The 15,882-nt window shown below is 34.9% G+C and overlaps 1 protein-coding gene across 2 annotated transcripts in view; it reads right to left on the minus strand.

Annotated features, from left to right (window-relative positions):
• Positions 1–329: 329 nt before the first annotated feature.
• Positions 330–15,882, minus strand: part of BRINP3 (BMP/retinoic acid inducible neural specific 3) — a 340,326-nt gene continuing 324,773 nt past the window's right edge. The window contains exon 7 of one of the 2 annotated variants that reach the window (XM_017524542.2): positions 330–1,789. In XM_017524542.2, coding sequence (XP_017380031.1) covers positions 673–1,789 — 1,117 coding nt within the window. In that variant the 3' untranslated portion in view covers positions 330–672. The remainder of the gene's footprint in view (positions 1,790–15,882) is intronic. The other variant, XM_037737086.1, reaches the window with a different exon arrangement.

Genomic DNA, 15,882 nt, shown 5'->3' on the forward strand with positions numbered 1-15,882 from the left:
ATCACAGTGATTTTCCTGTATGTTTGCTGAAATGTTCTGATATTTGAGAACTGGTTTATCTGAGTATTTTAATTATAATCCTGTCTCTAGTACTGGTTTCCTAAATATAGATAATAAACATACTACTGCCATTGCTCCGTTAATCATAAAAAACCAACTGAATAAGTGTTCTATCTAGTTGGGTTTTCCATAAACATAATTGAAAGAGACCTTCAAAGGTTTCCATTAAAAAATCTTGGTGAATTTTCCCCAGGTTCTAACAAGATGTATCAAAACAGAACTGATTTCATGGAAAAAAGGAATCCCACAGCACTTCTTTTTAATAACTGTTCAGCTACAAAATTTTATTGGTATCATTTTATGCTCCCTCTAGAGGATGTAATGCACAAAAGCATTGCCACGGAACATATAAAATTACAAATGAAATTTATTGTAAAAAGTAGAATGTCTTCTAGACTGGTGTCAGTATTTATTTCATTCATAAACCAAAACTGCAGTATAATATATTCATTGTCAGCAAGTTCATGTGTGTAAATTGCCATCCAATGTTATTGACTGATATAAGACAGATATTGAAAAGACAATTTAAATTTAATCTTCCAAACATAAACTGTTCCACAAAAGCACTGTAAAAACTCCTTCAAGATTTTGGGTTGTGCTTGACATTTATGGTTAACTACATAATTTGGTTGTGTCATAATCCATTGTGTTTGGCAATTTGGCATTAAACGCCTGCAGAGCAGATTGGATCCTCACCACCTCACTAGTAGACAGCTTGAGTCTATGACGAAGCAAGCAAGAGAAAAGATCTAGACGACGCTGACCAGGTGGGGAAAGTTTATTTACACGGTCTCTGATCTCCAGTAGCTGCAAAAGTGCTGAGTCCTGGGATCCCTGAGTGTAGGGGTAGTCCAGCTGCAAAATCAGGTCCCGAATTGCTTCAGGGTCAAAGTGCATGCTGTAGCCAAACACTTGAATGTTATTGATTTTCATATAGCCCAGGTTCCGGGAAGGGTCAATAAACTCCAGAGGTTCGTAGTAAATGCTCTCATTGCCATTGGGGCCATTGGACTTGATGCGACTCCGCAGGTAGATGTGTACTGTCTCAAAAAATGTCTTCCATTTGTTCCCCAGAGTTAATGTCCAGTTATAACACTGCAAGGGGAGGTCCAACTTAGTCCGCTCCCAGTCGGGAAAGCTGTTTTCATTCACAGGCATAAACCAGCTCTCAGAGTGGCTGCCTCCGAAGGGATTGATGTAAACAGCCAACACTGGCTCCAAGGTGCTGTTTTTAGTTAAGCAAATCTGTAGAGAGAGACCCAAAATCATATGGACCAGACTTGACTTGTACTTATTACTCTTCAAGGTGAGGAGCATCCGCTTACGCCAGGAAGGATCAAACCAGCTATTGAGGCGCATGTCATTGCTGATAAAAATGGCATGGACTTCTATTCGTCTGTCCATCTTCTGCAGCAGGTATTTCATCTCGAGATCTTGCAGGTCAGTTTCAAAGCCGATATAGTGATCGGTAGACTCGGCGACTTCAGGCTTGCAGAGGCCCTGGCTGAGCATGTAGCCCATGTTGCAGGTGCCGCAGCGGGTGCGGTTGTCCGGAGCGCATGTCAGGCAAGCAGAGGCGTCTCCCACCGTGCAGGGCAGGAACGCGGTGCAGACCACCTGGTCGTTCGGACACGTGCACGAGTGCGTCTCTTCTGAAAAGCTGCCCAGCAGGCCGTTCTCATTGCAATAGAGAAAGGACTGGATGCGAGTGAGCCAGTAGGTTGAGGTTCTAGAAATACAAAACAAAACGAATCTACATAAATACAAAGATATGTTGTGTACTGCAGTAAACCCTAGTTCAGAAATCTTCACTCTCATTTCTTCAGGTCATCTCCAGGCAGTAATTTAAATGAAATAAAAGATTCACAGAGCTCATGATTGGAATATATAATACACACATACACACACACGCACACACACAAGTGTGTGTATTCCATTTATCACTGAACAAAACAAGATTAGAGATGTACTTGATCTGAACTGCAATGCATTTCTAAATATGTGATATCTTCTAAAGAGATTGCATGCTATCTCATTAGTGCACATGGAAGTTGATTGTAAATAAAAATACGTCAGTTATTGTTTTTAGATGATAACCAACAAGAAAGGTAAGTGGTTTTATAATAAAATATCTATAGGAGACTTAGAGCATACAAATAGTGATTGTTCATTCATTTACTCTTATGTATATAGAGTACTAGTGTTGCAAGAAGCACGAATAGAAAGTAAAAGAAAAATGAAAGAAAAACCGCTCTAAATTGTCAATCAATGTATTTAGATGCTAGGGTTTTTATCAACATTGAAAGAACAAGTACCCACTCAGAGATGATATTATTAAAACATGCTTGAGTTTATTCTTACAGGCTGCTCAAGAAAATAGTTGAAAATATCTCATTAAAATCAACAAGCTCTTTCAATAAGGGGTAAATGTGTTAGTTTAATTTGTTTGATTTCAGTCATTAACTTTTTTTCTCACCAGGTTAATCATGATTCCAATTTCAAATCTCACTTTTCCAATTTTCTCATGTTATTTTAGCTACTTTGGTGTTTAAAACCAGGTAAAATAATGAAGGAAGAGCCATGGCCTTGTAGTAACACAATTCCTTGGTTTTGGCTTGTTGCTTTCTCATACTAGATGTATGATCATGGGAAAACCTGCATGGCCTCTGTAACAAGCAGTTAGTCTCTCATATAAAAAATGGGAATAGTAGTATCTTCCATGCTGAGATTTTGTGAGAAGTAAATTAGGCTCAAACTGTATGCATGTATTTAGAATATTGTACAGTGTCTGTTTCACAGCAGATATGCAACAATTCTATTTTTGGGATTCTTGTGCATTTTGGTGTTCACATTTAATACATTTGGGACTTCCTGCAAAACATATGTGCTGTACTCAATCCTTTAAATATCTACTTACTGTTTTTCATGGTGCCTTTTTCTACGTAGGATTTTGTATTGCTGTGTATTTACTTATTTACATTGTTTCTCTCATTTCATATAATACTCATTTGTCAAAATCCTGTATGTTTTTTTCATAGCTATATAACCTGTGCCTAATAGGATGCCAGGAGATAACAAGCCTTTAATATTTACTGAATATTCAAAAAATGCGTGGATTAGGCAAAGGAACATTTTAAGAAATGTATTTTTAAGTGAAATTTAAACCCTAAACTAAACATTTAATACACTTCAGAAATCCTAGTTCTGAAGTAGCAGTTAGTAAAGTAATACAACACACATTTTGACATTTGCACAATTAAAAACATACAAAAGCCTTTCTTGTCCAGTTTCTCTAAATGCAACTGCTTTGTATATACTCAGAGAAAATAAAAAAATAAATCAAATTTAAGAAAACCATAAAATATTCTCCTCTTAATTATTTCTTATACTGAAAATCACTGACTGAAATCTTCAGCCTACTAGATTCATGGTTTGACTATGTCCCCCAAAGTTTATGTGCTGGAAACTTGATTACTAAGTGATACAGGGAGGTATTATCTAATGGAATATGTTTGTGTCCTTGGATAAATGCCCTCATGAACAGATTAATGTCCTTTTCTTGGGAGTTGGTATCTTATAATTGACAAAGTTTGGCTCCTTTTTGCTGTCTTGCCCTCTCTTTGCCATTCCACCATGAGATGATTCAGCAAAAAGGCGCTCACCAGATGCCAGTCTTTTGATCTTGACTCTCCAGACTCCAGAAACCTGAGCCAGTACATTTCTGTTCATTATAATTACCACATCTGTGATATTCCCTTACAGCAGCATAAAGACGTAAGCATACAGCAGCACAAAAGACTAAGAATTCATTTCTGAATTTCTCCAGATACTTTTAAGATAAATTCTCTAAAAATTCTCCCAAAAGCATACCCAGTGTGTTGTGAAATAATGTGAGGCTGTCTGGCACTTCATAAACATTGTATCAATACATGCCTGTCTCTGCTACTCTTGCTGCGGTTCCTTGTTTTCTCACCATAGAATATATGTGTGAAAAAGCTTCCTTTTGCTGGTTTATAAAATAGCTTGATTAATCATTTCTGTATTCAGTCTTATATTGCAGATGGTAATACTACAGATTCATCATTTACAGTTACTAACATGTTTTTGCCATTTCATCCTTTTTCTCAATCACATTGTTTCCTTCTTTATTCCTTCCTCCCTTTCTTTTTCATTCTTCCTTTTTTCATTGTTATTTCTCTCTCTGCCCTCTCCTTTTTTATGCTTCTTTATTTAGTTCTTATTTATGTATATCTATCTAATATAAAGTATATAAAATATACATCCTATCCAGATGAAAATTACATTTTCTTCCCTGAAAACAAAGCATGAATTCCCTGAGCCAACTCATCTCTCACTGTAAACTCTAATCATGTTTCCAAATCCTAAGAAGAAAACAAAAAGTGAAATGAATAGACCTAAGGCAAAGATAGAGCTCACAAAAGTAGGGCACTGTAGAAAGAATCATTTGAACAGTTTAGAAAAGCAAGAACTTTTTCCAGCTTTCTGTCTTTTCCAATCCTTTGCACGTCCTGCAGATACATTATGGAAGGAAGGAGTTTCAGCTGTTGGGTTTCAGCTCTTATGTATGAATATTGATGATTCAGCACTCTCGTGCCCTGGGACTAAAGAGAGAGCATGTCTCAGGATGTAGATTTTCTTACTTGCTCCTTCGTGTCATTTCTCCTCTACCACTTACCTTTTGACTATTTTACTGCATTCCATAGGGAGGAAATAGATTTTTTCAAGAAATAAGATACCTAGTAATCTGTCTTTTCTTTAACCCTGTATAATCTTGGTGAAAGCAGCAGTCAAAAATAAAGAATTGTATAATAGATTTGTCACACTGTTGGTTCCCACACCCAACAAAGTAAAATTTAGCACCCCTTATTTTAATATTGGAAGTTTGGGCCAGGCAATCAGGCAAAACATAAATAAATAAATAAAAGGTATTCAAATAGGAAAAGAGGAAGTCAAATTGTCTCTATTTGCAGATGACATGATTTTATATTTAGAAAACCCCATTTTCTCAGCCCAAAATCTCCTTAAGCTGCAATTTCAGCAAAGTCTCAGGATACAAAATCAATGTGCAAAAATCGCAAGTATTCCTATACACCAACAACAGACAAGCAGAGAGCCTAATCATGAGTAAACTCCCATTCACAATGGCTACAAAGAGAATCAAATACCTAGGAATATAACTAACAATGGATGTGAAGGACCTCTTCAAGGAGAACTACAAACCACTGCTCGAGGAAATAAGACAGGACACAAACAAATGGAAAAACATTCCATGCTCATGATTAGGAAGAATCAATGTGAAAATGGCCATACTGCCCTAAGTAATTTATAGATTTAATGCTATCCCCATCAAGCTACCATTGACTTTCTTTCCAGAATTAGAAAAAAACTACCTAATTTTCATATGGAACCCGCACAGCCAAGACAATCCTAAGCAAAAAGAACAAAGCTGGAGGCATCACAGTACCTGACTTCAAACTATACTATAAGGCTACAGTAACCAAAACAGCATGGTACTGGTACGAAAACAGATATATAGACCAATGGAACAGATCAGAGTCCTCAGAAGTAATGCCTATCTGATCTTTGACAAACCTGAGAAAACAAGCAATGGGGAAAGGATTCCCTATTTAATAAAAGATGTTGGGAAAACTGGCTAACCATAAGCAGAAAACTGAAACTGGACCCCTTTTTTACGCCTTCTACAAAAATGAACTCAAGATGGATTAAAGGCTTAAATGTAAGACCTAAAACTATAAAAACCTTAGAAAAAAACTGGGGCAATACCTTTCAGGACACAGGCATAGGCAAAGGCTTATGTCTAAAACACCAAAAGCAATGGCAACAAAAGCCAAAATGAACAAATGAGATCTAATTAAACTAAAGAGCTTCTGCACAGCAAAATAAACCATCATCAGAATGAAAAGGCAACTTATAGAATGGGAGAAAATTTTTGCAGATTATCCATCTGAAAAAGGGCTAATATCCATATCTACAAAGAACTTAAACAAATTTACAAGAAAAAAGCAAACATCTCCATTAAAAAGTGAGTGAAGGATATAAACAGACACTTTGCAAAAGAAGACATTCATACAACCAACAGACATATGCAAAAAAAAGCTCATCATCACTGGTCATTAGAGAAATGCAAATCAAAATTACAATGAGATACCATCTCACACCAGTTAGAATGGCGATCACCAAAAATTCAGGAAAGAATAGATGCTAGAGAGGCTATGGAGAAATAGGAATGCTTTGACATGCTTGTTGGGAGTGTAAATTAGTTCAGCCATTGTGGAAGACAGTGTTGCAATTCCTCAGACATAGAACCAGAAATACCATTTGACCCAGCAATCCCATTTATACCCAAAGGATTATAAATCATTCTGTTCTAAAGACAGATGCACACATATATTTATTGCAACACTGTTCACAATAGTGAAAACTTGGAACCAACCCAAATGCCCATCAATGGTAAATGGGATAAAGAAAATGTGGCACATATATACCACAGAATACTATGCAGCCATAAAAAAGGATGACTTCATGTCCTTTGCAGGGACACGGATCAAGCTGGAAACCATTCTCAGCGATCTAACACAGGAACTCAAACCAAACGCCACATGGTAGTGAACAATGAGAACACATGGACACAGAGAAGGGAACATCACACACTGGAGCCTGTTGGGGGTTGGGGATTAAGGAAGGGATAACAGTAGGAGAAATACCTAGTGTAGGTGATGGGTTGATGGGTGCAGCAAACCACCATGGCACGTGCATATCTATGTAACAAACTTGTACTTTCTGCATATGTATCCCAGCACTTTAAGTATAAAAACAAACAAAAAATTTTAAAAGAATTTTGGAGACAAATGTCCTAACAATTCAAAATTACTTTGTATTAAGTATATTTTCACTTTGTTTCTTTTTATGTTTAAATTTTAACACAAATAAGCCAAAATTTATTCATGTATATACATTGGTAAGACACTCTATTTATGGTCCACTTGGGCTAAGGATTGTGACCCCATGGGTGGCAAGTAGGCCTTCTGCCGTTTTTTATCAAACATGTGCCAATGTTCCTGACATCTGCTTACTAATACTTCAGTAAACATTCTAAATAAAAGAAGGCAAATAGGAGGGGGGAAAGAAGCCAGAGAGGAACTAAGGAAAGGGTGGGGGGGGATAAATACACTGTAGTGAAGGAACTATAGTCTGTGGAGGAACAGAAGAAGGAAACTAGAAAGGCAGACTTTCAAAAAGCAACTGACGTGATAAATACCATGATATGAACCCGTTTAAAGTATATTGGAAATCCTTATCTTTCAGGAAATGTGTGTATTTTGAAAATAATTTCTCAAAAATCCTTTAGGGGAAAGAATTATAAGGAGAAAAATACCTTCTAGAGTTCACTTAAAATTTAATTGGAAAAAATCATTAGCTAAAAAGCCAATAATGTTTACATCACTGAGAAATAGTGACATATTTGAGATGTTTAGACAACTGTTTATTCTAGTCATCTTTGTTCAATCTATAATATTTTCCATTTATTTAAGATCTGCTCTTCTCCACAGGATATACATTATATGCATGTCAAAAGAGGACTAGAGTCGGAGTGTGAGTATCTGACTTTACAGTCATACTTTACCCTGTGACCTATCACAAGTTAGTTAGCCTCTTTAACCTTGAGTGGAAGCTTTGGAATTCAAGAAAACATTTGTTCAAATTATGATTCTGCATGACTGTGGACTATGTATGGCTTTCTTAGCCCCGATATGTTAACCTGTGATTTCACATGCTGATCTGTTGCCAGGATGTAAGGATGTAACATATAAATCCCACCGACGGCAGAGTCTTACACTTGGTAAATGATCATAATGAAACAACATGAATGAAATGTTTGACGCCAAATTTTTTCTGTTTTGAATGAAATCAACTTAAGATATGATCACTTCTTTCATCAAAGATGTTAGGTATGTTATACCTACTTTTGAGTCTAAGCATGGGTTGGCCAACAGTCAGAATGAAGTCTCAAAGCAGACCTCTTCGGTGGGATTCCACCCCTGCATCCACTGGCACTGCAGTATTCATGGTCATGACGCAGAGTATTCTGATGCTTTGGGAACAACTTGAAGATACCAGTCACCATAGCTACTATTCATTCACACAACTTAGCAGGGATCTTCCTAATCATTCTAAGAATTTGCCTAGCATTGTCATTAGGCAGTGGACTCTGAGATCATCACAGTGGAGAGAAGTACACTCCAAAGGGATTTCTACATCACATTTGCCAAAGGCTGTACCTTGTGGTTTTTAGGCTATCAGTTCTTGCATGCATTTCTGTCATTTGTAGTGACTACCGAAGAGACAAGATTATTACAGTAAGTGTTATCATGTGCCAGTCCGTTGCCATAATTATTCTCTACAGACTCTTTCTATCTCAGGCTATATTGGAAAGTTTCTTCACCTTCCTCAGTAGCACCACCACTGACCATATCATCTGTAAACAAAATTCACCCTCATTCCTGATACTTGATTTTTGTTGAGAGGAAAGGTGAATTGATTAAAAGAGTGTAATAAGGATCCAAAAAGAGTGATTTTTTTCATACGTTTAATGTGAAAACTTGAACAACGAAAGCAGAGCATGTTATTTATATAACCACATTTAAGCAGTACCAAAACTGAAAAAAATAGGTAATAAATAAAATGTTTTGAAATATGCTTAAACAACAAACTTGAATAAAGTGTTGTTATAAAATGATTGAAGCAATTTCTATATGGAAATAAATGTGAAAAATAACTATAAAAATGCTAGGTATGATTGATGAACCAAGTTCCCAGCCCCATCCCAGACATAAGAATTTCTAGGAGTAGGTTTCGGGAATCTCATGTTAAAATATGTAGTCCTAGAGAACTGTTGTGTATACACGGTAGTAGCAAGGTCCATTATGTATATCAATCAACACCCAAAACTGTTGTTAGAGATTCCTGAAATACCAGCTCACGGTCAATGCGGAGGAATATGTCTCAAAGAAGATAAGAAAAGTTGAAAGTTCTGTAGAGACAAGGACAACAGCAGATGGCTCCTAATTTACATGCATTTGGGGGCTCTGTGGCAACTATGTACAATCAAATTTGTAAACTCTAGTAGAAATTTTATACATAAGAAGAATAAGCCACACACTAAAGCCTGCCATAATAGATCACTTCTGTTCTGGTCCAGTAATGTTAACTGTTTGGTGAACATCTCTCATATCTGGGACAGTCACTTTGTATTCTTTTTTTTTTTTTTTCATCTTCTTTCAGCAGTTTGTAGATGCCAACCCCATTTTAAAATTTGAATATGACTGAACCTTATCAATTTTAATGACTTACACAGTTACATATCTATTAAGCATTAGAATGAAGACAAACTCAGAGGAGAAAATCTAAATTTTATTTTTTAATATGTGTTGACAGTATTGTTTTACAGGATAACGGTGCGGGGTTGGCGGGGGGCGGCAGATGGTAGGACTTAACAAAGAACCTCAGGGAAAACAGTCATTTATTGCCATAGCAGGACAACATCAAAGACACAGTATCTTTTATTTGTGATGTAATGTTTAGGTTCTTGAGTGACAATACACTATATTGGCTTAGGACCATTTTCTTAGGAGTCAGACTGTCACTTTGAATTCTGTTCATTTACCTCATTGGGAAAACAGGAAGTAAATATAGCATTGTTCTAAGAATTAAAGCACAATTGCAGGTAAAGCACTTAAAAGAATGCCTGTGTACAGAATAAACAGGAAATAAATGTAAACTCTTATTCCTATTAATAAGAATGTTATTCCTACCATCATCTTTTAAATAAATATTGTAGGCATTTTCTTTTTTGTAGCCATTTGTTTCTTCAGAAGATGGAACATTTTATTTTCTCTTCAACAATTCATGCACTCATGCATAATATTACACTGTAGCCCTGTGTTTCATCTTTTTAAAAATAGATGCCATTTCAATAACATGATCAAGAATGTATTTAAATGTACATGTATGACCTCTTTGTGATGCTTTAAAACCCTCAAAAATATGCAAAACAACATTGCTCAAATTCAGGACATACATTTTAGATGTGTAATGCTTTACACTACAGTATTAGAACACATGTTGATAGAAAAATAATTACTTCGTCTCACGATTAAACCCTCTCTGAGCAGTAATAATCTTATTTCAAAGGTCCCTTATTCCAACCTTCTAATCCTTTATTGCTCTCCAAATCTCTGCAGTGTGGATCCAAACTTTAAAACCTAAACAATATAACTTCAGAATCTTTTTGAAGTTAAAGATTAGCTTATTTTTTTGGTTAGGCCATTTTATTTCAGCCTTCTTAGATTTCTTATTCTCAGACATGAATACTTTAAATACAAATTTGGAATTAGGCACCCACAGTCATTTAAGCAAGCATAAGCTGATTATTAGCTCAGTCACCGACAGATAAAACCAAATAAAATTCTGTCACTCTGTCTCTCTCACCTGCTGCTCTAGCCATCTCAGTTTTGGCAGTGTTGCCTAGGGCTCATGTTGACACTCCTGACACTCGACAGTCTCACTGTTGAAAATAATTTTACACTCTGAGAAAAAGAAATGTCACTTTCAAAGATCCCTCAGCTTTTGAGTCTCTAAAGGAAGTACACACACACAACACACACAACACACACATACACACATACACACACACTTTGATTCATTAACCTAAATTCAATTATCTACTAATAATTTTGGCTTGCAAGAAGGCAATAAGTGGGTGAAGCAGTTGAAGATGTAGGTTATATTTTAAAGATAATATTAGCTGATGTTAACATTTATTGAGCTTTTCTCATGTGCACAATAGTATTACAAGATTATTTTATTGTCACAACTCTCACTACTCCCTGATATAAGCATGCTTATTATCCTAACTTATAGATAAGCACATGAGTCATAAAAACTTTAACTAACTAAACGTGTCCAAGATCAAGCAGCTAATAAGTGCCAGAGCTAAAAATATATCCCTGGCCTGTATTTCTCCAGAATCAAAGCTTCTTAACATCATGGAAAGATATAATCCAAATAATTTATTACTTCATCTGGTTAAGTGGTGTACACAGAAAAATCTGCTTACTTTTCAGAGAGCTATAGAAATTTTCTGTCCACATTGATGCTACATTTGATAATATAGTTCAAAAAATCAATAGATAAGTCTCTCTTGCAGTTATAACAAAAGATAAAAAGAAACACATCAACATTCAAAGTGAGAAACATGAGACACACAAAGATAAACACAATTACTTTTCTGGAAGTAAAAAAAAAATTACAAAAAGTACATTTTTAAAATTAGCATACACTTGCTATTTCCTGACAAAAATTACTGTTAAATATAGTTTTCACTAAATCACATTATACATTAAGATAAAAATGTTTAAAAATCATCATATGCAAGTTCAGGCTGTTAAGTGGTTAGTGTGATTGAGGAATATTGACACATGCAATTATTTTACAAATATGAGCAATCAGGTCTCTCCCAAGATCTTTTATAACATCCTGGTATTCACCCCCCATAATATTCATTTCAACAGGTCATTATTATCAAATCGCATACATGACTTGTATCCTGTTAGAGAAAACAATTACACACACACACACAAACACACAGAAAACAATTATATATATATATATATATATATACATATATATGTTTATTTCACAATTTTATTATCATAAAATACCTAAATCAGTTTATAGTGTTTATGCTTAAATCTTTGCATTACAACCTTCAAAACCTTTTGCTCTTAAAATCTCTGCACTATGAATTCAAATTTGAAAATCTAAACAATAAATTTTAAGCTTTTTAAAAGTATAATATGATTTAAAGAAGGTAATTTTGTTTCATCCTTCATAGATCTGTTTATCTGTGACCCTCTAATGTTTCAAACTGAATATAAATTTGATATGAATACATTAATTAAGCTAGAGAGGAAGCTAGAAAAGCAAATTCAGACCTAAACTAGAAATGTCCCTTGTTGTAAAAGATTTTTAAAAACATATATTTAATATTGTTTTCTTACTGCCCAGTGAGTGGTAGACATTTTAAAAACTAGACTTGTTTTCATAATATCTGTTTTTCTTTAAAATGTTTCATGTCTGATTTCCCATCAATAATTAAATGCAAATCAATATTTTGTTGAATATCGAAAACCTGAAAACAAATGAAATTTCAGTGTGCTTCCAAAAGTGGTACAATTTAGCATCCCTCCAAACCAAATTTCTTTGGACTCACTATTTTGTCTCTTTTTACAATCATTGTTGTCCTCAGTGCTGAATACTAGGTCATCCCTTTGTGTCTTATTTAAAGCAAGAACTTGGCTTCTGAAAAGCCTGAATGTAGGTTTAAAAATAATAATAATTGTATTAGGCTTGTATTGCCAAGCTAATCAACTTAAACCGATCAACTTCTGATTGCATGATACCTCAGTATCTTTCATCTAAAAAATATAAATTCTTCTGCCTAACATTGAAGCCTTTATATTCTGACAACCTCTAGCTGTAATTACTCAATGAAGTATTTTCCTCACTTACAAATCTGTCTTGTTAGCCTTCTAAGTACGCCATGTACAATTTCAACAACGTGGAATTTTCTTTTATAGAATTGAATGTCTTTTTTCCTCTGCTTAGCTAGTCCAAGAATTAAATTAATTTTTTTCTACCCTAAATGATCTTCCTTAACAATCTAACTTACAATGACTTACTTTTTTGAACAACTGTATTACCTATCATCTATATTACTGTATTTGTAATTAAGCCCTCTATAGCAATATAGTGTTGTATAATAGATTCTTATCTTCTGATTTCCACTAAAATATACCATTCCTGATAGTATCTGTGTTTATCTACGTTAGCTTTCACAATTGAAATATAATCTCTGAAGAAAGAAGAAAATGTATGTTGTTACATTAGAATTCCTAGATACTAACAAAGTGCTTTTCCTCCCAGCCCCTCCAAACAAAATTGCTAGATCAAAATTGACATGGATTTATGTTGGTAAGAAAATGTAACAGTGAAAACTCTTAAAAACTCTCTCACTGGAGAAAATCAAATAATTATGGCACTGAAATTTTTTAATGAATTTATAAGCTGGAAAATCATAATCTAATTTCTAGTATTGTAAGTCACGGGACAGCTATGTCATCAAATAACAATATGACATTCTAGAATCTATATTATTGTTTAGGATTTTGAGCGACTAAAATGTAATTTCAAAACTGATCATCTTTAAAATGCTAATGTAGATAGAGATACTGAAGTCAACAGTTGTCAGAAACTGAGCCATTAAAAAAACAAAACGAAACAAAAAGCACCATGGTAATACCACCTTCTAGGAGTCCTGAATAGGTAAACTTAATTTATCAAAAATGTCACCCAAGTAACACTCACAATGCAAGAGCTTTCTATTAAGATTTTCTGGTGCTTGGAATAAAATTCTGAACTCAGAACCATAACTGCATTAACAGTGATCCCACAAAATCACCAGGAAATAATAGGTTCTATGGCCCTTACAAATGTTGCCTTTTAGGAGAATAAGCAAATTGTGTGTGTGTGTGTGTGTGTGTGTGTGTGTGTGTGTGTGTATGTGTGTGTGTGCGCGCGCTGCTATAAAATTTGTACAATGGCTTAAAGAATGGCAATTCGTAATTTTAAAAGTTGGCTCATTTAAAATACTAATAGAAACAGTAAAACGTCATCGTATGTGGTTCTTTTTCACATGATTTTGTTCTTCAGGAAGAAGACTACATAGGTATTATACTTTAACTTTTTCTAACAATTTAATATTACATTATGTTTGTAGAAAACAAAATCAGAATGTATCAGATGACTCTTCTAAAGACAGAAGCAATCTAGTATGCCTAACCATCTTGGACCACATTATTTTCCAGATGAGACTACAAAAAATGATGAATTAACTTAAATTACTATCTCACATCTACATAGAAAACAAATATTTAGTTTGTTTTTTCAGACAAACTTACACAATGTAGAACATTTCCTTCACCTCAGTAACAAGGCTTCCCACTAACCAAAATATCATGTGATTGGGAAAAAAAAAAAAGAATCTCTTTGGATGATATCAGCAGCAACACAAATCAAATGGGTATTCAAACTACACGGTTCTGTCTTACTTGTGGGGTGAACCACAACAATACAAATGAGAACCTTTTATCAGCTGGCGGGAAGATTAAAAACTTACTTGAAGAGCTTCATCTGTTCAGTTAGCAGGGATAAAATCCTTAAGTTTTTTCCTTACTGTTTCCAGTTCAGCCTTAAAGTAATTTTTGAACAGTAAACCCACTTTGAAATCATTTGAATATAAGACATTATTGGCTTTTTTTTTTACAAGGTTAACTTATTTTTATTTTTGTATTCATGTATTCCTTTTATCATATATTACCTTTTGATATTAAAATGATTCTTTGGAGGATAAACGGAAAAAGCCACATCATATGTAAATAATTGCTAAAACCATGATATGAAAGGTTACATAATTTATTTCACATATTTACATATGATATGTAGATTAAATACCTATCTGAACAAAAATAGTTTCACCTTATAAAATCATATATAATTTTCAGGCCAAGGATTTTAAAAAGTCGTTCTGGACATAGTTTATGAGATCCTCAATCTCTCTAGTATTCAGAGCCATCAAACTACTGACACATTCCTCAGGTACACCATAAAGTAATAATCCCAATTATACAATGTGATCACTACGTTTTGGTGTCAATTTGACTGGATTAGGGGATATCCAGATAGCTAGAAAAGCATCATCTCGAGTATGCCTGTGTGGATTGGTTCCAGAAGAGATTAACATTTGAATCAGTGGAATGAATAAGATGTGCCCCTACTCAAAGTCGGGAGACACCTTCTAGTCCAGTGAGGACCTGAATGGATCAAAACATCAGAGGAAAGGCAAACTCATACACACTCTCTTCTGGAGCTGGCACATCTTTTTTTTTTTTTTTTTTTTCCTGCTCTTGGATATCAGAATTTTAGGTTCTCCAGCCTTTGGACTCCAAGACTTGTACCAATAGTCTTTCAGGTTCTCAGGCCATCAGTTTCAGACTGAGAGTTATACTATTCGCTTCTTTGGTTCAGATGCTTTCAGATTTGGACTAAGCCACTTGACTGGCTTCTTCAGTTCTTCAGCTTATAGGTGATCAACTGTGGGACTTCTCAGTTCCCATAATCATGTGAGTCCATTCCTTTAATAAATCCCATCTCATATGTGTGTATGTATATCTGTATCTATCTATCATATTATCTCTCTCTCTCTGGAGAACCCTGACTAATACAATAAAGAGAACTCATGTACACGATGGGCTATGACACATTTTTCATATATTAATGCTTGCTTAGTTCTTGCAACCAATACATGCAGTGAATGCTATAATTGTCTCCAGTTATGGGTGGGGAAAGTAAGATACACAGGATACCTCATAAGTTACAGGACAGTCTGTATATGAAAATGAGCCAGAGTGCATGCTCTCAACCACTCTGTTATCTATCATGTTACTGGACCAAGAAAGGCACATAAAGTGAAAAAAAAAAAGGGAGAAAAGATATTTTTCTAGGTAATTATAATCTCACACCCTTCTTAGTGAGAGTTGTCTGAACTTTCACCTAGAGAGATTTTAGGCAGCCCAGATATGCTTTGGAAAAAAACGTGAGCTGCTATGCTTTTTCTGGATAAAGCAACACAAAGTAAGATGTAATTCACACTGGCATCTTAAT

Source organism: Cebus imitator, unplaced genomic scaffold (genome assembly GCF_001604975.1).
Source record: "Cebus imitator isolate Cc_AM_T3 unplaced genomic scaffold, Cebus_imitator-1.0 Scaffold33, whole genome shotgun sequence".
NCBI lineage: Eukaryota > Metazoa > Chordata > Mammalia > Primates > Cebidae > Cebus > Cebus imitator.